The sequence below is a fragment of the Acomys minous genome, assembly GCF_964271855.1.
Source record: "Acomys minous genome assembly, chromosome: 9".
Classification (NCBI taxonomy): domain Eukaryota; kingdom Metazoa; phylum Chordata; class Mammalia; order Rodentia; family Muridae; genus Acomys; species Acomys minous.
Window position 1 is genome coordinate 34509569 of NC_140490.1, and position 25972 is coordinate 34535540.

Consider the following 25972-nt stretch of genomic DNA (forward strand, 5'->3'; position numbering starts at 1 on the left):
AAGGACAAGGTTATCACCAAGTAAACTAGGCTGGCTTCAAACTCACAGAGATCTTCCTGCCCCTGAGTGCTGGGATTAAAGGAGTGCACCACTACACCTGGGTAGCTCTGATAATTCTTGTCCTGAAGGTTATATAGATATTATAAATTGCATTTTCAATTTTATAATTTAGTGAAGTGACTTTGATTTTTGTAGAGTAACGTTTTTGTTCAGCAAGCTTAACTCTTGGTTTTAGTAAGACTAGAGGTGTGTTTAGCTGTTCTGTATAAATAACCATAGAGTCCAAAAGTAATGGCCGGCCAGAGCTCCCAACCAACCTTTTACATCTGATTGCTTTCCTTTTTATGCTGATCAAAGTCACCCACGCTGAGCTGGGTACCGTCCATGACAGCAGGCACCACTGTCTTGTTCTTTTGCTTCTAACATGTCATCAGTATGTATGGTGGTGGCTATCAGTTCTGGCAGAGAAATCTTTGTAGAGTTAGGAGGCATTTGCTTTGCTCTTTGGATGCTAAGTGATGAGTTCTGGTCTTGAATTGCTGTTAAGCCGTCCATGCATTCTTCGTGGTGTGTTCTTTCTTCAATACACTGCTAGACTCTGTTGGGCAATATTTTATCTAGGATTTTTGCTTCTATAGTTATGAAAGAGATAGGCCTGTTTCTATATATTATTTTATCCTCGTGTGGTTTGCCTATCCAAGTAACCTGAGACTCTAAAATTAAGAAATGGTTGTGTGCAGCTGAGCGGCTTCTCTAAGGCTGGGGTTTTCTGTAGCTTTCTTCTCCCGCAAACCATCCAGAGCTCTTGGTTTGGAGGACTGATGGGATGGAAGGTTACCCTGGAAACTATTTAACTCTGGACAGCTCAGGGTTGCCAGCCTGTAGGGGAACACCAGCTTCAGGCTGGCAAATCCTCACCCACGCATCACTCGAGGAGTCCTCCTCGGCCTCTGTTTTCCTAGAAGCCTCTAGGTCTCAGGGCTCCTGTGGGGGAAGACAGTCAGGATGGTCCTGTCTGCCCCCACTGGGCTAGCCTGCAAGAGGCTGTTACTATGGCAGCTACAGATGCTACAGGAGGGAATCCAGGCCAACAAGGTGCTGAGAAGACAAAGGGGAAAAGAAAACCACAGCTGACAAACCCGACTGGTGGAATTCAGCCTGCCATCCTGGCTTGTCCCACTCCTGCTTGGTGGGCCTCACCCCTGCCTCCATCCCCCCCCCCCCCGCCCCAGATATTGCATCTTTAGTTCAGCTCCCAGGATTTGTCTTCTCCCTGCTCTGGATTTATGTGCCTCACGCCGCCTCCCTAACTTGGGTCCATCCCTGTATGCAGGCCTTTAGCTTCTCCAGATCGAGCTCTTCCACTTGGCCTCTGCTTACCCTCTCCAGATAGACAGCCTCCCGACTCCACCTGACACTAACAGACCTCTCCTCTGACCTAGTGTCCCCTCCTTTGATTCTTTCGCTGTACATCTCCCTGTTGCAAGTCAATAACCCACAAATTCAATCTGGTCCCAGGACCCACACCCCCCTCACCCCCGCTACTTAAACGGATCTTGCTAAAAACTAGTAGGAGCTTCCTTGGTACTGAACCACCATGTCGCAGGCCTCTACAGAGGTGCAGGTACCTAGTGCCTCAGGATGCCGTGCTTTCTGCTTTCTTCCTTCTGTACCTCCTCATCTCAAACTCGGAGAGACTTCTCTAGCTTTTTCCATCCGTCGTGGCTGAGTTTCAGCGACAGCCTCCTCTCACTCCGACTAGCTCAGCCACTTCCATGAAGTCCGTGGCTGTGTCTAAGCCGAGCATTCCCAGGTCCATACCTCCAGGCTGTCCCCTCCTAACCTCCAGAGTGGAAGATCCTACGTGTATGACAGTCCCGACAATGTGCCAGACACCGTGGGAAGTGCTCTTATCCTCTGCAACAGTTAGTTATCTCTTGCCCGCTAACAAATCATTTCAAAACATAGGGGTTTACAGCACCTATTTATCACCCACAGTTTCAGGGCCAAGACTTGGCAATCCGACTGTCACCAGGAGCTACAGTCATCAGAAGACTAGAAAATTCACCCTCTTACTCATGTGACTGTTAGTACAAAGCTCCTTGTCACAGGAGCCTCTGCTGGCAGTCAACGTTCTCAGCATAAGGGCTCTGACAGAAAGCAAGACAGTAGCCATGTCAGCCAACCTCAAAAGTGGCACACCCATATGGTTTTAGTCTCGAGACCAAACGGTGGTTTTTCGATGTGGGAGGTGTGAACAGCAGGAAGCAAAGGTCATTAAGGCCTACTCCACAGGGTGCCACAACTGTTCTGAGGACTGGGCTCCCCTTCCTACGATCCACATGAGAAAACTACATGGGAGCGGTGAAAACCACTGGGGTTAGGCTTACACCCAGACCTGCTTGGCTTCACAAGGTTTCTCCTCCCCCACAGCCCACCATTTGCCAGTCCATCCCCAACTTCATCCTTGATAACTGTAAGCCAAACCAGACCCTCCCACCACCTCCAGCCTCCTCAGCCCCCACTCAGCTCAGCAAATGGCACCACTGTCCTGCCATCTGCCAAAACCAGCAGCTTTGAGTCATGCCTGCTCCTCCCTCCCCCTCACTCCCCAGTGCCAGGATGCTCAGGCCTGCCAAGTCTCCCCCTAAGCACAGCCAGATTCCATCTCTCCTCCTCCTCCTTCCTATGTACCATCGGTTGTGCCAGGCCAGGCCACCAATGGTTCCATTATGGGCATCTGCAGAAGTGCTCTCTCTGGTCTCCTTCGTTTTCTCTGCCTCACACCTCCATCTGTTCTTCTCTCTTCGGTGTGACTTACCCACACAAAGCTGGCTGTGTTACCCTGCCTGTTTTATACTCCTGGAGCAAGCACAGTGGTTCCCCAGACCTAGCCCCCTGTGGGGTTGTCTGGTCCCCCTCACTTGCCCAGCCTTCTCCCCTGATCTTCTTTCTTCTACTCAGGCCCTTGCTTCTCTCACAGTTCAGTATGCTGAACTTCAGCTTACTGTCACTTTCAGATCTCCCCCAAAGGTCTCGGGGGTTTCAACTATAAGTTACAGGGGTGAGGGTGGGGGGCTGCCTTCCCATTCTTTGCCTCCCTGCTTTTCAGTTAGACTGTGAACTCCGTAAAGGCAGCAACTGCGTAACTTAGAACAGAACAGCACCATAAAAAAAGACTAAGCCACACAGGTGCTTAGTACACCCGGCAGTACTTAGCACATACTCAACAGTCACATGACAATTTGGGGCATTCTCTGCATTGCTCTTTTCTCCCAGATGCCTCACACAGGGTTCATTTCATTAGATGCAGCCTGGGACACCCACCACAGCCACCACCATCACCATCCCCACCACAGCCACGACCACCACCACCACCACCACCACAGCCACCACCACCACCTCATCACTACCCACCCCCACCACCATCACCACACTCATCCCTACCACCCCATCACTACCCATCCCCCCCACCCCTCCGTCACCCCCCTATCACCACTACCACCACGCTTGTCACCACCACTGCCATCACCACCACCACTACCACCATTTCCACCACCACCACCATCACCACATTCATCCCCACCCCTCCCCCACCACCGCCAAGCATGCCTAACCACTGTACTAAATACATCTTGTCTTTTGGCTGGCAGCCACATTAGTGATCAGCACCACTGCTTCCCTCTTCAGGCCTCCAAACTGACAGCTAGGCTAACATAATGGTATTGGAGATGAAAAGGAAGAAGAAATGATGCCTCCTTCTCTGCTCACCCTCTACCCCCACCCCAGACTCCCAAACGAACCCCATCCCCCACCCCCAACCCTCCAGCCCCCCAACCCTCCAACCCCAGCCCCACTTGCCCTGCCAAGCACAAACTCTGCCTGTGCATTGACATCATCTGTTGCCAGTGAGATCTGATAGCCTGGATTCAGCCTTAGTCTTCATTAGCAGCCTCTTTCATCCAGGACAACCTGGGTGCCCAGGAGGTGGTCTGGTCTGCAGAGGAGAAGCATAAAAGAGCAACAAGGAGAAAGAGCCCACAGATGAAATGCAGCCAGGAGGGCACAAAGCAGGCAGAATGTTCTAGATAGCTGCCTGTAGTTGAGAGCTCCTCTCCTGGCTGTGCGGCTGTCTCTTAGTCCCACCACCCTCCACTTCAGAGCACCAAGGTCCCTGGGAAGCAGAATTGACACAAAAAGAAAGCGTCTGGTTCCCTTCAGTTTTCCCGAGTCAGCCACATGAGGCCCCACAGGCCTTAAAGATGCCGCCATGGGGAGGCGCGCCAGAGGTGACCATGTAGGGTCAAGCTGCTGTGGAAAGCCAAGAGGCTATTATAACCTGATGGCTCAAACGACACACTCATGGCAACTCCCATCACCTCCCATAGCCCCTCAGAACTGGCCGTGTCCCTGGGGACCCCAGGTGGTAGAAGCCCCACTAAGGTAGCTGATCGCATGGATTCTCTGGACTCAAGATTGGCTGGGTAGCTCTGTCTATCCATCAGGCTCAGGAAAATCAGGCCCACTCTGCAACTCTCTCCCCCCCCTCCCTTTCTCTCTCTCACCTTCCCTCCCTAACTCTTCCTTTCCCTCCCCTTCCCTCCCCCTGCCCCCCATCAACCCAACCCCCACCCCTTCTTCCCAGTCTCTCTGCTCCTGGTGGTGTGGTTTCACCAGCTACGGTTGGTAAATGTCCTCCTCTAGCTGTTCCAACTCAGTAACACATTCCTAAGCAGCCCCCACCCCACCCCCACCCCCACCCCCACCCTGTTCCTCTGTTGCCGGTCCCAACCTGCAGGGGCACCCGCTTGCAGATGCGACCTGGCAGGCCCCAGTTTCCAACCCCTCCCCCACTTCCAGCCCCAGAGCCACTTAGGTGAGTTTGACAAGAGTGTTTTTCCTTTTTATAAGATTTCTAATTACCTGCTGTCCCTGGCCTTCTCTTTAATCAGCGTCCAGAACCCTGCTGGGGGCTACAGAACCAGAGAAAGGAGTCTGGTTCTCACCAATATGAGAGCAAGGCCTGTGGGTGCCCTTGGATGTCATCATCCTTTTGCCCATTATGACTTCCCATAATTATAGAGAACGCCCAGGACTCAGAAGACTCTTGTGTCTTTAGCCCCATGAGTGTCTCCATGTGCCTCGTGGTCCTGACAGGCTTTCCATATCAGCCAGCCACTAAAGCTGCCTGGTCCCAGCATCACCAGCTGGCCTGCAGAAGGCTTGTGAGAACTCTGGATCCTGAGTCTCCTCCGTGGCTGCTCCAGGACCCACACACGTCAGTCCCACATTTTCAGCCTTGCTTTGCCTTCTTGCCCCCTCCTAACCCAAGTGCTTCTGCATGTCTCGGTTAGTTTAGCAAGAGCAAGTCCACTGACAAAGTCCTGGCCTAGCCTGTTTTTCCTCTCAGGCTTCCTCTCTCCTGGCCTGAAATTCGCCCTTCTTGCCTGTATGCCTATGTCCTCCCTCAACCATTAAGGGCCACCCAAACCCACTCACCACCTCAAACGCATGAGTTCTGGTGACAGTGTCAAAACACAGTTGTTACGGTAGAGTTCAGGGTACCACACCTCACCTGAAGGAATTCATGTTGTTATGGTTTTGAGCTAAGGTTTCATGCAGTCCAGCTGGCGTCAAACTCACTGTGTGACTGAGACTAGCCTTGATGTACTGATCCTTCTGTGCTTTCTGAGTGCTGGGATCACAAACGTGCACTATTATACCCAGCTTTCAAGATGAAGGCATTTAAGAAAGAGGCAGGATCCAGACGGTGGGGATGGCGCAGGCCTTTAATTCTAGCACTCAGGAGACAGGAGGGTGGTGAATCTCTGAGTTCAAGGCCAGCCTGGTCTGCAGAGAGAGTTCCAGGACAGAGAAACCTTGTACCAAGAAATCAAGGTGTGTGTGTTGGGGGAGGGGGCTGTAGTACAAGAACTTCCACACAATCCACCCGAGCACCAATCTCGGTGAGATATTGATGGGTTATTAAACTCTACAACTCAAGACTGACCATGGCCAGCAACACAGCTGACTAGGGAGCCAAACTGTGATGTTGGTCTGCTTCTAAGGCAAGATTTTTATAAGGAAAATTAGAACCAGGTAGCCAGGTGAGAAAACGGGGAGGGCAGCGTTACATCATGTTGATTAGCTAAACACAGGAAGAATCAATTTTGTTCTGAGCACAATGTAGCCAGGTAACTAGACAAAAGATGGTTTTTTTGGGGGGTGGGGTTGTTTGTTTGTTTGTGTTTTGTTTTTGTTTTTTGTTTTTGTTTTTCAAGTCAGTGTTTCTCTGTGTGTAGCCCCTGGCTGTCCTGGAACTCCCTTTGTAGACTAGGCTGGCCTCAAACTCACAGAGATCTGCCTGCCTTTGACTCCCAAGTGCTGGGGTTACTGTCATGTGCCACCATCGCCCTGCTTAGACAGAACATTTTATGCTGATTGGCTAAGATATAGGCCTAGGGACTTTCCAGTTCCCCACCGGTCCCAGGGAAGGGAACATAGCAGAATGTTGCAGTCTTAACTCTAACAGAACACACATTTATCTTTAACTCAAGCAGAACATGCGTTTATCACCTATTGTTTTATTCTCAGCAGCAAGTATTAAACTAACTTGGTCTCAGGTATGTAGGGCCTGAGACCTTGAACTTAATTTCACCTTATGATCAAAATGGAAAATTGGAGGCAAAAATGCCTTTTGATATGTTAAAGGCAACAGCAGGTGTTAACAGAGGAGCCACAGTTACCAGCAACTAAAGTAGGTCTTAACGGAGGTAGGTGCTATAGAGTTTAAGCAGGAGAGAGAGAGAGAGGGAGAGAGAGAGAGAGAGAGAAGTAGAAGAAAAGAGTTATTCTCTTTGCCCCAAGGAACAGCTCCTCTGTATCACCAAACTTGAGGAATCTGGAGAGCAAATTTTGGTAGGTTCTCTCACTTTATTACCTGTAGCTCATGCCCTTCTGTCCTAGCACACACTTTCCAAACCGTCTACTCTTTATTCTTCTTTAAAAACTATTTATTTATTTTTATTTTACGTGCATTGGTGTTTTGCCTGCATCTATGTCTGTGTGAAGGTGTCAGATCTTGGAGTTACAGACAGTTGTGAGCTGCCGTGTGGTTGGTGAGAATTGAACCCAGGTCTCTGGAAGAACAGTCAGTGTCCTCATCACTGAGCCATCTCTCCAGCCACCTACTCTTTATTCTGTAAGCGCTCATGGCTAGGGAACATGAGGACCTGAGTTTGGATCCTCAGGGCCCATGTGAAAAGCTGGATGTGTCTATATGTGCTTGTAAACCCAGCACTGATGAGGAGGGAGACTGAGGCAGGTAAGCCCCCTGAAGCTCACTGGTCAGCCAGTCTAGCCAAACTGATGAGCTTCAGGTTCTGTGAGAGAACCTGTCTCAAAAAATAAATGGAAACACATCAAAAAGATCACGTGCCATGCTGGGTAGTAGTAGCACATGCTTTTAATCCTAGCACTTGGGAGGCAGAGGCAGGCAGATTTCTGTGAGTTAGGGGCCAGCCTGAGTTCCAGGACAGCCAGAGTTATGCAGAGAAACCCAGTCTCTGAAAAACAACAGCAAACAAACAAAAATAGAGAGCAAGCTCTAGGACAGCCAGGACTACATAGAGAAACTCTATCTAAAAAAGAGTAAAATTATTCACCATGCTCAAGATGACTCTATTCTAGAGATGCAGAGATGGGTCAATATATGTAAATCAATAAGTGTTACAAATGGCATGAATGCACCCAAGGGCAGAAATCAAATGGTCATTTAAATAGACATAAAAAAAGACTTTTGACAAAACACAACATCCCTTCAAGTTAAAGTCATGAAGAAACTCAGAATAAAAGAAAAATATCTCAACATAATATAGCGGCTATGAAGAAAAAACCTATACCTAACATCATATTAAATAAAGAAAACTTATATAATTTTCACTAAAATCAGATTTACTTTTCCAGCAGTTGTTCAATATACTACTGGAAATATCAACTACAGCAAGAGAAGCAAATAAAAAGAATACAAATAGGAAGGAAGACATTGAAGTGTCTTTGTTTGCACATGCTATGATTCTATACATAAGAGACCTAAGCATTCCACCAGAAACCAACTCTTAGAAAGGGTAAACGGTGTCAGGAATGTGCGGGATACAAAGTTAACAAACAAAAACCGGTGGCTTTCCTACAAACCACCATGCAGAGAAGGAAAGCAGGGGAGCAAGTCCACCCACCGTATTCTCAAACAAAATATCTTGAAATAAACCTACCTAAGGGAGTGAAAGACCTCTAAAGGGAGAAGTGTAAAACACTGAAGGAAGGCTGGAGAGATGGCTCCGCTGTTAAAGGCTCACAACCAAAAATATAAGAGTTTGGTTCCTGCCGGGCGGTGGTGCCACACGCCTGTAATCCCAGCACTTAGGAGGCAGAGGCTGGTGGATCTCTGAGTTAGAGGCCAGCCTGGTCTACAAGGTGAGTATAGGACAGCCAGGTCTGTTACACAGAGAGACTCTGTCTCGAAAAACCAAACCAAGCTGGGTGTGGTGGTGCACACCTGTAATCCCAGCACTCGTGAGGCAGAGGCAGATGGATCGCTGTGAGTTTGAGGCCAGCCTAGTCTACAAAGCAAGTCTAGGACAGCCAAGCCGGCACAGAGAAACCCTGTCTTGAAAACAAAAAAAAAGAAAGAAAGAAAGAAGAAAAACCAAACTCAAAAAAGAAAGAAAGAAAAAGAAAGAAAGAAAGAAAAGAAAAGAGTTCAGTTCTCAGCCGGGCGTGGTGGCCCACGCCTTTAATCCCAGCACTCAGGAGGCAGAGGCAGGCGGATTGCTGTGAGTTCGAGGCCAGCCTGGTCTGCAAAGTGAGTCCAGGACAGCCAAGGCTACAGAGAGACCCTGTCTCGAAAAAACAAAAGCAAAAACAAACAAACAAAAAAAAAAGAGTTCAGTTCTCAGCACCCATGCTGTCTCTCCAGCCACCATCCTTGACTCAAAAACAAAAACAAAAACAAAAACAAAACAAAACCACTGAAGAAAGAAATTGAAGCAGACACATACTTATGGCTATTCTGCCAAAAGTAACCTACAGATTCAGTGTCATTCTAACCAGAGTCATTCTTTGAAGAAATAAAAAAAAAATGATAATAAAATAAGACCTTATAATTCATATGAACTACCTCAGAAAGCCAAACCAATCCCAAGCAAAGAGAATAGGGCTGGAGGAGGAACTGCCATACCTAATTGAGTTATACTATAGAGCAATAGAAATAAAAACAGCATATATATATGGGGGGGGGGGTTAGAATAGAGGAATCAGCTATGAGTCCACACAACTACAGCCACAAAAATACATATTGGAGGAAAGACAGCATCTTCAATAAATGAAACCAGGAAAACTGAATGTCGGAGAATGAAAATAGAGCTCTCAGTCTGTATAACTCTAAATGGATCAAGGTTCTTAAAATACGACCTGAAACTCTGAGAGCACTAGAGGGAAAAGTAGGGAGTATACTTCAACAAATAGGCACAGGAAAGGGCTTTCTGAATAGGAGTCCATTTGGGGAACATGGCCAGTAATCAACAAATGGGACCTCATGAAGTGAGAAGACTTGTGTACAGCCAGTGACATCGTCACCTGAGTAAAGAGGCAGACTACAGAATGGAAGAAAATCTTTGCCAACTATACATCTGACAGAGGATTAGTATCTAGAAATATACAAAAATATTTTTAAAAATCAAGAAACTGAACATCAAGAAACTAACAACCCAGTGGAAAAACAGGCTAGAACTGAACAGAGATTTCTCAAATGAAGAAATATGGTTCAGTTAAGAGCCTTGCTGTTCTTGCGGAGAACCCAAGTCTGGTTTCTAGCACCCCTACAGTGGCATACAACCATCTTTAACTCTGATCCAGAGTATCTAGCAGCATTTTCTGGTCTCCATGGGCACCAGGCATGTACATGGTGCACATAATACATGCAGGCAAACACTCACACACATAAAGTTTTAAAAGTCTTTTTAAAAAAAGAAATACATATGGCTAATAAACATTTTCTTTACATGTTCAACATCGCCAACCTTCAGTAAAACACAAATTAAAACTACCTCAAGATATCATGTCACGACAGTGGAGTGGTCATCATCAAGAAAACAAAGGACAGGACGAGACATTTCCAACAAGGATGTGAAGAAAAGGAAGCCCTTACTTACCCATAATGGGAGTGGATTGGGGCAGCCACTGTGGGAGTCACTGTGGGAGTCTCTCAACAAGCTAAATGCAGGAACTACTCCATGAGGTAGGCACACCATCCTGAGCATGTATACCCAAATGACTCTGTGTCCGACTATAGAGATGGACACCCGCCATCTATACTCACTGATGTCGTTTCACAATAGCTAGCGAATGGAATCCGCCTACATGTCCATCAGACACACAGTGGGATTTTTAACTAGGCTGCATTGCAGAAGCGTGACATGAAATTCACAGGACAATAGATGGATCTGGAACATGCTGGACTAAGTGAGGTAACCTCCACTCAGAAAGACAAGTACCTGTGTTCTTTCTCATATGCAGATCTTGGTTTCGAATTTTTAGATTTGTTTGCTTAATCTGGGCGGGGGGGTGTCTGCTGAGGTCAAGAAGCTAGGAAAGGCTCAGGAGGGTAGAAGGAGAAAGAGGCCTTATGTGGGGAAAGGAATAGAAATAGGTTGGGGGTGGGGGAGTGGGAAAAGGATGAAGCTGGTGGTAAGGGAAGGGTTAACCGAACTAAGGACATATGAAGACTCCTAAGAAAACCCACTACTTTGCAAACTAGTTTAAAAATAATTCAATAAAGTAGCTTAAATGGAGATAATCATGGGTAGACCATACTTTCCCACAAGCTAGACATCATTATTTTAAAAAGAAAAACAACAACAACAATGAAATGGTGCCAGGCACAGGAACACATCGATATGACTCCCTAAACAATACAGGTTGTTGTCTTTGGTTGCCCACCAGAAATCACCATCTGAAAACTGTCCTGTTGGCTAGGTTTCGTAGTACTGGAAAGTCCTTTATAGGCCACTGGGGGGAAAATTCTCAATGCTTTTTACTAGCCATGGAACCTGCATTTTACAACACAGACCTGCCAGCAAAGTGTGCCAAGGAGTAAAGTAGTAGTTTCAAAATTATAGGGTTAACCAACCATTTTTTTTCCCATTGGACTTGACAGTAAATGGGAAGTCATGCCTCATACTGTCATACAGGTTGGAAACCCCAGGGCTAGGGAAGTCATAGAGGGAGGCAATAGAGGGGAATCTGCTACTGTTTTACTAAATGTTGCGAAACTGCCTTCTAATGTTCATCACACAGTGCTGTTCCTAGCCTTGTGGGCAGAGATTAAAGGGGGGATTCAAAACAAGTGAAATTGGGCTGGAGAGATGGCTCAGTGGTTGAGAGTACTGCCTGCTCTTCCAAAGGTCCTGAGTTCAATTCCCAGCAACCACATGGTGGCTCACAACCATCTTTAGTGAGATCTGGTGCCCTCTTCTGGCCTACAGTTGTACATGCAGACAAAACATTGTATACATAATAAATAAATCTTAAAAAAAAAAAAAACAAGTGAAATTGCTGAGAAATGAGATTTTTTTGAGTGCTCAGCTCTAAACAGGATGTCTATTGTAAACCCCACCCTCAAAGTTCTGAACACCAAAGGAAAGGGTGCAAAATGCGTGTAAGCGCTGGAGCATGGGGGGCTACTGTAGAATGTTCTAGACACTACATGGATTTTTCACTCATGAACTCACAACAGCTGTGGGCAATGGCATGGATCAAACCAGTGAAATTTCCAAACTGGATGAGGAAGGGACCCATGAGGCTCCACCCCCTGGCTGAGGAGCTTTTGGTAGTTAGTGGTGGTTGCTTCAAGGGTAAAGCCACTGGCAAGCTACTGTGCATCAATAAATAACCCCACACCCCTGTGTATTTGAGAGATGGAAATTAAACTTAGCAGGTTGCTTTTTGTTGCTTTGTTTTGTTTTGTTTTGTTTTATAAAAGCATGCAAATAGGAGGGGGATGTATTAGGAAGAATGCCAGAGGAAGTGCAATGCGGGTGGGGGAGAAGGGCAGATAAGAGACCAGATGAGGTGATTCTGGTCAAAATATATTGTAAACATGTATGGAATTGTCTTGTTTGTTTGTTTGTTTGTTTTCCGAGACAGGGTTTCTCTGTGTAGCCTTGGCTGTCCTGGACTCACTTTGTAGACCAGGCTGGCCTTGAACTCACAGCGATCCGCCTGCCTCTGCCTCCCAAGTGCTGAGATTAAAGGAGTGCGCCACCACCGCCCGGCATGAAATTGTCAAAGAATACGTTTTTAAATTTATTACAAACAAAACAAAAAAGGGTGGGGAAACAAACGGCCTTTCAGAAAGACAGTCAACATTATCTCTACACACACACACACACACACACACACACACACACACACACACACACACCAAGCATTACACTGAAATTCAGGTTTAACCACTCCTTCAGGTCTTCATTCCTCAGAGGCTTCCTCATCACAGAAAGTTTGTACAGGAAATACAGTGTGTGCTTTTCTCCTGCCAGTCTGTCTTTTGCCACAAAAGGCAGAAGGAAAGAAAATTTTCCTTCCCTACAGCCACCTATGTTTTCCCCGATGTGCACTAGACAATGTTTGTGAAGCTGCCATAGCACGGACTCTGTCAGTGTCCTAGGAGCTCCTGAAATGAAAGGTACAATGGCAAGGCAAGAAGGCTGTTTTACACATATTAAAATGTCCCTGGGGATTCTTGGTAGCGATGGGGGTTTAGCTCCTCAATGGCTAGCAGTGGATCCATTGTCATCTCGGCAAGCAACAAGAGCATCATGAAGTACAGTAACTATAGTAACGGTGTGAAGAGCCATGATTCGGGTTTCCGAGTCATCTCACACATGTCACTTCCTTCCTGTCATTGACATCAAGTATGAGATGACTGGATGAGATCACAGCTTGTTCTCTGCCTCTGTCATCAACACCTCAGACGTGGGCCCACTTAGGAGCCTGTCAGCCTCAGTTTCCCCAACTGTGGAGTGGAATAAACAACTCCCTTTCAGGATTGCTGTGACAGTCAGATAGGACAATTAAGGTATGGAAAACTTTGATAACGCAGCGCCTGGCATGAAGTCAGTGGCACAGCAAATTGGTAGCTCTTATTATAATAACTAATTGCTGCACTGCTGATTGGAAAAGATAAATATAGAATTGAAACTTTGGCAGGCAGCAGGGGAACCGGGCTAAGAGAGGGGACTGATGACTGTTCCAACCAGACCTCTTGAAGCAGCCATTTATTTTGCGCATTGAACGTTGTCCGTGTTGGTAATTGCTCTGAATAATTAAGGGACAGTGGCTTCCACTGACATTCTTGAGGCCCTTCTGTGGTTAGAGAAATGTATCTTTTTATAACTCTTTCTGTAGTGAGCCACACAAAACCTGAACTCTTAACATCGTAAAACAAGGTTGGCAGACAGATGTAATTACACAACGCAATAAGAAGAAAGTCATAACTCAGTTTCATTAGCTACTTAAGAAGCAATGACTGGGAGGACAGATATCCTCATTTGGCTGAATGTTTCTTAGAAAAGTTTTGTGATGGAAGTAGATTTGAGAGAGAAATAGGCACAAGACGCAAAGCAACACTTTAACAGCCTTTCATCAAGCAAGCCCTGTGTAACCACACAGTCAAGAAATGAAACGTCACTGCATTCCAGGAGCCCCGCTTGCTGCTTCCAGGCAAATGCTTCTATCCTACTCCTTTCTTTCCATAGTTTATGAGAAGAGTCTCCTGCAGCCCAGGCTGGCTCACCAATCTATATGCAGCCATAAACTCCTCAGCCCCCTGCCTCCATTTCTAAAGAGCTAGGGTTGCAGGCCTTTACCGCCACACTCAGCTTCCCCATCTCTTTTTTCCCTTTTTTTTCTCCTCTTCCTTCCTTCTTGAGACACAATTGAGAAGCCGTGAACTGCACCCACTGAAAATATACATGCTGTAGTTACATAGGAAACCTGCCCGCTAGAGCTACATTAAAGACTTGGTGGATCCAAGTTTGTCATCACTGGGACCTTTAAGAAGTGCAGCTTGGCAGGAGGGCTTTCAGTCAGGAGGTGTGCCCTCCCTTTCCCAGGTAAACCACCCCCACCCCCACTGGGACACAGTGTCCCCCCTCCCCCACCCCCACAAGTGTCCCCCAGCCCCCCAAGGCTTTTCTTCTTTTTCTCTTTTGCTTCCTGGCCACTAAAAGAGCAGTTTTGCCCCCACCATGTTATGCTCCAAGGCAACACAGTCAATCCATCAGACTCAAACCCCCAAAGCCATGAGCAGAAATAACTTTCCCTCTAGAAATCGGCACTCTCCGACAAGTATTCTAATGATAGAAAGATAATTAGTGCAATATCGTTTGGTTTCATTCTTTTTGTTTGTTTGTTTTTGTTTTTTGTTTCTCTGTGTTAGCCTTGGCTGTCCTGGACTTGCTTGGTAGACCAGGCTGGCCTCGAACTCACAGCAATCCACCTGCCTCTGCCTGCCTAGCACTGGGATTAAAGGCGTGCGCCACTATGCCCGGCTTGGTTTTATTCTTTTTTTTCTCTTTTTTTCTTTCTTCTTTTGTTTTTGTTTTGTTTTGTGTTGTTGTTTGTTTGTCTCATTTTCAAGATAGGATTTCTCTGTGTCGTGGCCTCGCTCTGTAGACCAGGCTGGCCTCGAACTCACAGAGATCCACTTGCCTCTGCCTCCCGAGTGCTGGGATTAAAGGCGTGCGCCACCACTCCCAGCTTGACTTCATTCTAAATGTCTACTATTGTGCAGCCACTGCTACTACACAGTTTTAGAGCTTTTCTGTCACCCTCAAGCATTTCCTGGTTCACAGTCCTCGGTGCTGAAGCCTCGGCCCTGAGCAGGCACTGATGTGCTTTCTCTCTCGAGAGTTTTGCCATTACTAAAATTCTCGTGTCAATAGGAGAACACTAGCATAGCCTTCTGTGTGGTAACTGGCTTTTTCATCACAAAGTCTATTGATCAGCATTTCCCAAACATGGCATATGACATAACTTCAGATGGCACACAGACAACTGTGTGATAGCCTGATGTGTGTGCTTAGTAAGTAAAAGGGGACATCTTTATGACGTCTAAAGGGAAACTAGTTGGTTAAGTGTTTCTAATAAGATACATGAACCAACTAGTAGATGGAGCCCACTGTGTCACAGAGAGTACTGTTAAATTTGGACTATGTTTAAATATTAACATAAAAAACATGATGTCCGTTCCTCTCAGCGTGCTGGATGCTGACATCCTACATCCTCCTAGCTCCAGCCCCAGATGCCTCTGTTGCTGTTACCCATCAGATTTGGACAGCTTCCCAGACAGCATTGCAGAAAGCCTCCGATCCATTTTGGACCAGCATTTCAATCTCCTATTAAGCCTGGAACCTCTCAACATTTAGAAACTGGACCACAAATGCAATCTCTGGCTTGCTCAACCATTTTCTCCATTTTTGGAGGGGCCCCTTCTAAGGTATTATTCGCCCCCAATTCAGCCTGAAGAAACCTCAAGAGAACAGAGTCCCATTCCCTTTAAGGGGAGTCGGGTAGGTTTCTGTTTGCTCTCTTGGTTTACAAATGCTTATTTTCACCAAGAGGTGGATATAAATTATTATTGGTCTTATACAGAGAAAAAAACTAGGTGGAATTCAGGAACATCTCTCTTTTCCTTTATCTTTCATCAGTAGGTAAGGAGATAAGAGCTGAAAAGGAAGAAAAAGAGATACAGAAATATAGAAGGAGGATAGATTGAACCTTAACTCAAGGCCTTAATTGTTATTCATAATGAAGGTTATGTCTAAGTCATTGGTATAGAATTTAGTATATGGATACAAAAGATGGGCATGTCAAATGCTTATCAGATTCTCACACAAGAATATATATCCTAAGTCTAACAGATAGATATGATTCTATAGCTATATGAGGTAAAATAGTTGAATAAGGTCTTCAAAAGCCTCAGAGACACACAGAGTATGGCATTTAAAGATGTTTTTATTATCCTAAAGTTTCTTTGCAAACAAGACAAGTCAACTCCTGACAAACCCAGCTGACCTCAAAGAAGATGATGAGCATCAAAGAACCTCCTTATGGAGATGGCTACAACTGTGACAAACCAGCCACTGGGCAAAATGTCCTCGTTCCTGTCACAAACAGAATTCTGCCTTAAAATGGGCAGCTCAGATGCAGGCAGAGTCGATGGCTGAACTCTGCCAAGACAGGGTAAACAAGTCCTCAATAGTTCCTGCCTTGTGAGTAAGTCTGGCAGAGGCATTGGGCCAGAAGGCCGAACATGAGACTCCAACGTTATAGAGAGTGTTGAGTGACTGTACAGGCAGTTAACTGTCTCGGTCATTTTGTTCATTTTGGAAGCTGCTAACCGCACTGCTGGTTCACTCAGGAATTTAAATCATATTCCTTCTCAAGTCTCTGAGGGGGGTTGAAGACCAGATAGTTTAGTTCTACAATCAAGTTTAGTTGGTTAGGGGATAAGATCTTTTTAGATCAAGATAAAGGAGTTAAGTTAATAGAGATAAGATATGATAGATATTGAATTTCATTCAGAAATTTAGACCCAACAAGACAGGAAAGATGTTTACTTCAAGTTTGGCAAATACAAACAGCCAAATCACTATGAATGCAACATTTACAGAACTCGTGATTGTCACATGGTTCTCCCTGCTGTATGTAATTTGTTTTATGCATGTGCAATAAAATAAATGTATATGAAAAAAACATGATGGTCAGGCGTGGTGATGCACACCTTTAATCCCAGCACTGAGGAGGCAGAGGCAGGCAGATCTTTGTAAGTTTGAGGCCAACCTGGTCTACAGAGATGGTTCTAGGACAGCCAAGGCTACACAGAGAAACTCTGTCTCAAAAAAAAAAAAAGGAAAGAAAGGAACATGGCGGATAATAACACCGATAGAAAATGAAATATAAACTGTTCTGCAAGTGCCAGCAGAGCAGAAGGCTTACATTTAGCAAGAGAGATGGTTTCTATGAGTCCTGGAATTGTGCATTCATCAATAGGTAGCTTTAAAAACTAATCCAAACTTTATGTCTACTGAGGTATTTTGACATTTTTTTCACTGAGTGCCTTTTGTGTTCTAGATGTTAGAAAAATGTCCACTTAGAACGTCTATTTAAACGTCTTTTTATATTTATATTATAAATAGTTCTTAAAGTAAGTTAGTGGTGCAAATCAACTATGAGGCTTAGCATGGTAACTGATGTCTATAATCTTAGTACTCAGGAGATTGAGGCAGGAGACTATATTGTCTCAAAAGAAAAAAGCCTGTGGGGGCACAGGGGGTAGGTAGAAAGATTGCTAAGTGGTTATAGCACTTGCCACACACGTCTAAGGACTAGAGTTCAGATCCCCAAGCCCACATGCCAAGTGCATGTGTACAGGCCCACCTGTAATTCCAGTCTCAAAAGGCAAAGACAGAGATCTGGGAAACTAGCTGCCTAGCAAGATTCGCAGTATCATCAAGCTGAGAAACCCTGCCTTGGTGAATAAACTGGAAGAGCAATAGAGAATGTCTCCTGATACCAACCTAGACTTCTACATGCACACACATGTGGGCCTACACTCACACAAAAACACATATATGCACATGGACAACGCACACACACACACATACACACACACACAATTAAAAATTGGGAAAAAGAATTGAACAGATGTCACTGAAGTGTCAGGAATATGACCAAGCGCTGGTCCCTAACCCAGGCCCTGAAAGTGGTGAAGAAACACCCAGGAGACAGACCCTAGTCATCAGAGAGTGGTGCAGTTGTTAAGACGTGCTACGAATAAAAAAGATCAGTAATCGTAAGTAAAGCCTGAGGAGCAGTCCCCAAAGCATGCGGTCACACACGGTAGAACATGGTCACACATACTCAAGAGCCACTGCCACAAAGACTAACAAGAGGAACCATAGTGTAGGGACATGAAGGAAGGTAGATTTGCCTAATGACGGATTTGGCCCAAGAGTGAGATACAGTTTTGGCATGTAGCGCGGAAGGGGTGACAGCTCAGCAGAATCAGGAGCAAACAGGAGAGCTGCATCTTCCAGAGTCACTTATTGACCTACCAGCTAGTGCAGATTGGTAAAAGGTGAAGAGTTGGTGACAAGATCAGAAGGACTGGTATCAGTCTTGAATAGCCACAAACAACTATGGATTATTTATTGGACACTATAAAAATCAAGATGACCGGGAGGCACCGGCACTCATTTCTAATTCCAGCACTGGAGAGGCTCGAGGGGGAAGCTCTCAAGTTCAAAGGCAGCCAGTCTCAACAACAACAAAGAATAGGACAGTGAGAGAAGGCAGCACTGATACTTAACCTACTTCCATAAAAGGATAGATTGATGAACAGATAGATAGATAGATAGATAGATAGATAGATAGATAGATAGATAGATAGATTAGATAGTGGAAAACAGGGAGATCCATTCCTATGGTGTAAGAAGGCCTAACATATTCCAAACTGATCACCTTCCTTCGACAAGAGCTAAGGGGCACCTCATCCTGTTGGTATTCTAAAGCCTGCTCTGAGCTCACTCCATTCCCAAGTATAATTCCCATGTGGCATGTGGTACCTTGTCCCCTGAGCATGTATGACTAAAAAATGCTTACCACTCTCATCTGTCAGTGTCAGGAATGGTGCCTTTGGTCATTCTATTGCTCTAAACAGGAATCTTCTCACTCAAAGGGTAGAAGGCGGAACCAAAACGATCCAACTTTTCTGTGCTAACAGAGGTTGGATTTTGTTCAAGAAGCTGTCCTCCCCGGTGTGACCTGGGAAATGGTCCTCTCCCATCCTGGCTCAGAGATAAGTCCTGATTGTTCTAATTCCATGCCACTGACCCCCTCGGGCTGTAGCACACGACTCAGTTCTCTCAAATGTTAGTGCGATCCAACGGGAGGCTTCTGGGAATGATTTTCAGGGTCTTAGGAAGGGAGCAAGCGAGACATAGAAGATTCTGCCTCTATGTAGCCCTCTTAGCTGAGGTTGCATTGCGCTCAGGCAACCACATCCAAAAATACTCAATGGAAAACTCCAGAAATGAAAAACTCATAAATCTTAAATCGCTGCTATTCTGGGCATGAAATTCTGTGCGAACCTTCTCTGACCTGCTTGGGTCACAAACTAACCCACTGTCCAAGTGCTGGAATTAAGGGAGTGGGCCACCACACCCAGCATCTTCCTCATTTCCTCCTTCCTCTTCCTCATTAGGGAAGATAATAACCCCAGCTTCCTCTTATTTTTTTTTCTGAAATATTTGATGTGCACACAAAACTTCATCCCAGCACTCAAGAAGCAGAGGCAGGTGGATCTCTGTGAGTCTAAGGCCAGCCAGGTCATCATTTAAAAAAAGTTTCAGGACAGCCAGGGCAGGGAGACATTGTCTCAAACAAAAACAAAAACAAAACAAAACAACCCACAGAACTATCTGAAAATGCAAAACTGGGGCTGTGAGGATGATTCCACTATTATGGCTGCTCGCTGTGAAGTCCTGAGGACCAGAGCTCAGATCCCAGCATCTATGTGACAAGACAGACATCCCGCGAACACTTCTAACCCTTGCCTCTTAGGAGGACAAACATAGGAGGGTCACGGGATCTTGCTGACCTCTAACCTAGCTAAGAAAACACAAGCCCCAGTTTCTGGGAGAGACCTTGTCTCAAAAGAATAGATGGAAAGTGAAGGGAACACTTAATGACCTCTTCTGGTCTCTGCATGCACATGCTCAAGGGCAAACAACCACACCGACATGTGAGCATACATACACAGTGCACACATCCACAAATACATATGTATTCTTACATGGGACCAGTGAGATGGCGATGCAAGCCTGACAACCTCGATTCAACCCCTAGACCCATAATAAAGGAGAAAACAGACCCCCAAAAGTTGTCTCAAACCTCTACCTTTACACACACACACACACACACACACACACACACACACACACACACATTTTAAAATAAAATGAAAATGTGAAGTTGCCTGAGATTTATAATCAATTAATCAATCAACAGTGTTTATTGGGCTTGCAGAACTGGCCCAGCAACAGGGAGAATTGCTGGGTGGTGTGTTTTATTGTCTGCTGAGCAAACAACAGGGCTATAGTATAAACCGCAGCACAAGATGAGAACAGCCATCAAAATGGGATTTTAAAGCCCCACAGCAGGCCAACAGCCCCAGCATTTTAAAGACTTTAAGATACAACAGCACTACTTATAAATAGGACTTGGAGTCTGGGCTCAGGAAGCCTGGGTTCAAACCCAAGCTCTCACCACTTGCCATATGACATTGATTGATTGAGTTCCTTATCCTACTGAGCACCAATTTTCTGTTCTATAAAATGGAAATAATATTTCATTCAAAAGGTCCAGTTTGGACTCAGAAGATATTATAAAATATTTCTTTTTATCTTTGTGCACATGTGTAGGTGTACACACACAGTTGAGCCCTACCTGCACACATTCAAGACCGCCATGGAAGTGGTTCCTTAGGCACCATCCACCTTTGTTTTTTGAAGGAGGATCTCTGTAGGCCTGGAGTTCACTAGCTATGCTAAACTGGCTGGCTGCAACCCACAAGAGCCCACCTAGTCCTGCCTTACCAGCCCTAGAAATACAGTGTACACTACCATTTTTGGTGCACACATACGTGCATGCGTGCATACATGCGTGTGTTTCTGTCTGTCTGTCTGTCTGTCGATCACAAAATCAAACTTGGGTCCTTGTGGTTGCACATTTAGTGCTTCATCAATTGAGCTATCAGCCACTTAAACAAAATTACCATTTTTTAAAAAAAAGTAGATTTCTATAATGTCCCATCTAGAAACACAGAGCTGGCACCAGCACTGGATCACGGTGGAAGGTGCTGATCCACACTGCTGCTTCTTTCTGTGTTTGCCTTCCTCACTTCCAGTGAAGAGGGAAGCTGTGCCAGTCATGGCAGCCCACGCCTACATTTCACAGCCCATGGAAAGCTGAGGCAGAAGAATCGAGGACAATTCAAGGCTATTTCCCAGGCTACATACTGAGTTACAGGCTATCCTTGGCTCCATAGTGGGGGTAGGGGGCATGAAAGATAGGGGGTGGGAGGTGAGGGGGTAATGGGAGAGGGCGCCAAGATAGAAAAGCAAAGAAGGGAGCTGGCTCTGGTCCACTGTCTAGACTTGGAAGCCTGTAAAAGGTGTTGCAAGCAGCATCTCGCCAGCCTCAGGATGGCAGGACCCTGGAGCCCAGAGGCCCACTGAAGGATCAACAGACCCTTCAACCAGCTACATGGACTAATGAACCAAAGAAAATGCTCTCTTGCCCCTTTCCTTGGCCTCACCTCAGTCTCAGGACTATGTGAAACCCACATGTGTGCACAGGAAAGCTGTCAGTGAGAGTTTTTTTTTACCTCAGGCCAGCTAGCATGGTGGAGGCCTACTCGGAGTTTAGCGCTAGAAAAGCAAACTTCATTTCTTACCCACTGGAGGTGTGGACCGGGATTTCAGACTGGTTTCCACGAGGATGAAGAATTCCAAGTTGCTTGTTCTCTCTAAGACAGGATGGGTGACAGATCGCAGCAAGAAGTTGCAAAGACGGTGAACTTCCTGATTGGTCACTAGGAGAGCACCCTAGTAGCCTGGTCCAAGGGGCCTCTGGTGTGGGCTTGAGCGCAAACAAGGAACCAAGTGAGGGCGAGGAAGAACAAAGAAGTCTACTGCCGGTTCTGCAGTTCACATTCAAACCTTATTAAATGCAGAGATCCGGGTGCAGCAGCTCGGGTTTAGCAATTAAAACTGTTAGGCAGCTACACACCTTCTCTGTTTAAAGCGAAGAAGGCATACGGGCTGTGAAGCTGTGAATCTAACACCACAGCCTTCTGGGTAAACATCTGACTCCATCTGAGAACACGGGGGTGGCGTGCTCCGGTTTCACCATTAACCCCCAAGCCTGCTGTGAATGTCAGTTCCTTCCCAGAAGCAAAAGGGAATAAAGCAAATCTCTTTAAAGCAGTTCTAACAGCCTTTAAGCCCCAGTTTATGAAGGCTCGAGCCCCAGAGGAGGCCCTGTGCTCTGGTGCTTCAGTATGAGGGGTGAGCAGCAAGGACCTAGACAGCAGCGTGTTCATGACATTTACGTTCTGGGAGCCCAGGGAACTAGGGCCTGGAGATGACAGACCTTTTTTGTAGAGCAAAACCAGGCCAGTGCTCAAGTGCCAGAAACAAAATGGCACCCTTATCCGCAGCCTAGTTGTGAGCCTAGCTTAAAGGTCAAACGTTCAGAGCAGGGGGGGGAAAGCTCTTGCAGCAAGGACAGTGTCAGGGCTTGCAGGGGCCACTGTGGCACCTTATGTCAGTGACCTCAGGCTGAGGGGGTTAGGAAACTCCAGCCAAGCAAGTGGCAATGTAGAGTGGCCAGTGAGCCAACGGGTCTGTTCATTCACTAAAACAACCATCTCTTGACTGTTGTTTGGAAACCACTGTGGTCCTGTAGGTTATGACAGGTTGTAACATCCTCCAAAGGACTTCTCACCACCACCTTGAAGCAGGGCTGTGATGCGCTCTGAGTCAGTGGGACATGCCCATCAAGCCCTGTGGTAATATTTGTGGGAGACCAGAACATGTCACTCCAAACGTGAGTCTTTAGCCTAAGGATGGTGGTGCTGGAGGCACGTGACAAGTGACATATGTAGGAGAGCTTTTTCTTATGCTTCCCCCAAAGCAGGTTTACAAAGGCAAACGATAGCCCACCCAGGTGGCACATGCCTGTAATCCCAGCACTCAGGGAGACAGAGGATGGCTGTGAGTTCGAGGACAGCCTGGTCTACAAAGCATGTCCAGGATAGCTAAGGCTACACAGAGAAACCCTGTCTAGAGGGGGAGGGGGGAAGGTAGCCCACTCCATTTTCCTACCAGGGAGATCAAAGGCAGCCCTCAAGGCAACTTTAGATCCTTCCTGGCCTGGCAATGGCACCAAAGACATCTATGTGGACAAGCTAGTCTTTATTTACCAGATTTTCCTTCCCGTGAGTCACCACATCCAGAGAGTCAAAGTCTCCTTCTTTAGTCCTGTCACTTCCCTAAAAGTTTACAGTTGTAGAAAATGTTCTGTGGGGTTTTGTTTGTTGTTTGTTTGTTTGCTTGCTTTTGCCAAAAGTGAAAGCAAAGATTTCTACCCTTTAACAATCACAGCCTGACTGCTTAGAGCCTAACTCTGGTACTTATATTTTCTACAAATATCGAAAGCCTCACTCCTAATGACAGCTGGTGCTGTAAAATCTTCCGCACACAATAAGAAGATGCCTATCTGTCCAGATATGGACCCTGCACGAATGTGCATGAGATAAGACCAAGTAATTTCCCGTGACTGTTATGAAAGAATCCACACTCTCTCTGAAAATGTGCCTGCTTTATTTCTTTATCTCCCTCCCCCCCCTCTCTCTCTCTCTGTGTGTGTGTGTGTGTGTGTGTGTGTGTGTGTCTGTGTGTCTGTGTGTCTCTGTGTGTGTGTGTTTGCATATGTGAGTATGGGTTCATGTACATGTGGGTAGGGGCCAGCTGTCAGTATCAGGTGTCTTCTTTTGTGAACGTTCCTGTTAAGGTCCAAGTCTGGCGTTACCAAAAAGCCCTTGAGCTCCAAACAAAAATGACAGACTCCCTCCTCTCTCACTAGATCTGGGAAAACCCTCTAAGGACTGTCACATAGCCCTCAGGGAAATAACAGGCCCAACCCTCTCCCAATAAGAAACCCCTTCACTGTGCACTTGGGGATTCCTGGAAATACCTTCCCCATGCTAACGAGATGTCTTGGTACCTTAGCTTTCAACCAATGACTTTTTCTATACCTTTAACTGTACCTGGAGCTTTCCCCACCCCCATAGGATAATTAAGTACTGTGCTCCCCTTCTTATCATAGGACTGTGTTGCTGCATGTAAATCAAGTATCCCTGACACTCCTAGCCCCACTGAATTAAACACATTCACCCTCAAAACCCTTCCCCACTGCCCAAGATTTATAAGCCCTTGTTTTACATTAAATAAAGGATGGAGGACACCACCATCTATGTCAAAGATCGGCTGAGACTCGTCATTCATTCTGGGGGTGGAGAGCGCCCCTTCTCCATGAAGAACTCACTGCTGCACATCCAGGCTTGTCTGCCAGTCAGGCAGTCATGTGCTGCTGGCCTCTGAGAGCTTCGGCAGACATCCTTCTCTCAACGCTCTGTCTACCACAGTGTTCTGCGAAGGCGAGCATCCAGCTGTTCTTGAGGCAGCCACTCTGCCCTCCCAAACCAAACTGGGCTCCACTGCCTCTCGGTTTCAGAGTCCCGACCTCTGTTACCAGCTCTCTGGAAGCAGCCACCTGCTCGCCAGGGTCAGGCGGGACCTTTGCTGCAGCCTGGCTCAGGGTTCAGATCCCTGAGCTCCTCACTGCCAACTGGCCTGATGCTGGTAGCCCAGCAAAAGAAGAGCAGCATTTATTGGCAGAGAAATCTTTTCTCCCACCCCTTTGGCTGAACTGGAGATCTTCTGGCCCAGATCTGGGCTCCATGTTCTACCCTGGTGTTCCTGGGAGAGGCCAAACTTTTGACCCCATGTTTCACCCTTTTCTGCCTGGAAGCTGACAGCACTCAGGCCTCTGTGCCTCCCAGGAAACACTGAACAATGTTCTCCACATTATTTTCTAAAGATTTATTTAAATTTTTCATTTATGTGTGTATAAGTACATGTGTATGCAGATGCCCATGGATGTCAGAAGAGGGTGTTGGATTCCCTGGATTTGTAGTCATAGGTGGTTGTGAGTTGCTCAGTTTGGATGCTGGGAGCCTAATTCCAGTCCTCTGCAAGAGTAGGAAGCACTCTTGACCATGTAGGCGTCTCTCCAGCCTCATTCTCTTCATTGTTTGACACCCAATCTCTCCCTAAACTGGAAGTTCATTGGATTTGCATAGCCTGGTGGCCAGTGATCTCTGGGAATCCAACTGTCTCTCCCCTCCAGTGCTGGGGATGCAGACACACAGGTCCAGCTTCAACTTAACTAGTGGGGACCTGAACTCAGATCCCTAAGCTTGTGCAGGAGTGGTCTCTGAGTCTCTGCAGTGTATTTTGCCTAACAAATCTTTCTATGCTGTACTAGCCCTGTAGAGACTTTTACCCCGGTGTCTTGATCTTCCCAATGCTGCCATTCCCTGCAGGATAATAATGTATAAGCTACAATTCAAAGGCACTTACTTATAAGTTAATAAACTTGTAGTTGATTTTCTCTTGTTAATTTGTCTTTTGTTTCAGGGGTTTCATCCAACAAGACTTTAGGGAAACTTGGGGAAGGAGGTCGTTCTTTTCTTCCTTATGTGCCCAATCTATCCCTGGCTACCATATTGGTTCTGCCAGGAGTATATGATTCTGACCAGAGTTGTGTCCTATTGATCAGGCTGTCTGCTGACCAGTCTGCTCCTGATGGGTTTGCATGGAGAAGTTCACTTCAAATTCAGCCTTCTCTGTTTGTGTGTTCTACCCCTGACCTTTTGCTTATTAGGTTGGTTGGTTCTTCTTGTTGTTTTAAGACAGAATCCCAGGCTGGTCTCAAAGTTGTCTGACTCCCAAGCATTTAGATTACACAACAATGCCACCATATTTGACCTGCCCTATTATCTTCCTTGTTATTTTGTTTTCAATTCACTGCCCCCTTTTTTGTTTGTTTTGTTTTTGCATGTTTAAGGATTTAAAATTTTAATATATTCTAAGTTTTTTTTCCTGCTAAATGCTATTTTCTGATTAAGTATTTGTGCAATGCACTGCCTTTTATAAAGAATGAAATCATTCCCAACAATTGGGAGGCAGAGGCAGGCAGATCGCTGTGAGTTCGAGGCCACCCTGGT

General features: G+C 46.1%; 1 protein-coding gene across 1 annotated transcript in view; it reads right to left on the reverse strand.

The window, feature by feature from the left end:
• Positions 1-18820, reverse strand: part of KCTD6 (potassium channel tetramerization domain containing 6) — a 31265-nt gene extending 12445 nt beyond the window's left edge. Inside the window, exon 1 of the mRNA XM_084794525.1 lies at positions 18721-18820. Within this exon, the coding sequence (XP_084650651.1) occupies positions 18721-18729 (9 nt within the window). The 5' untranslated portion in view covers positions 18730-18820. The remainder of the gene's footprint in view (positions 1-18720) is intronic.
• Positions 18821-25972: the final 7152 nt, after the last annotated feature.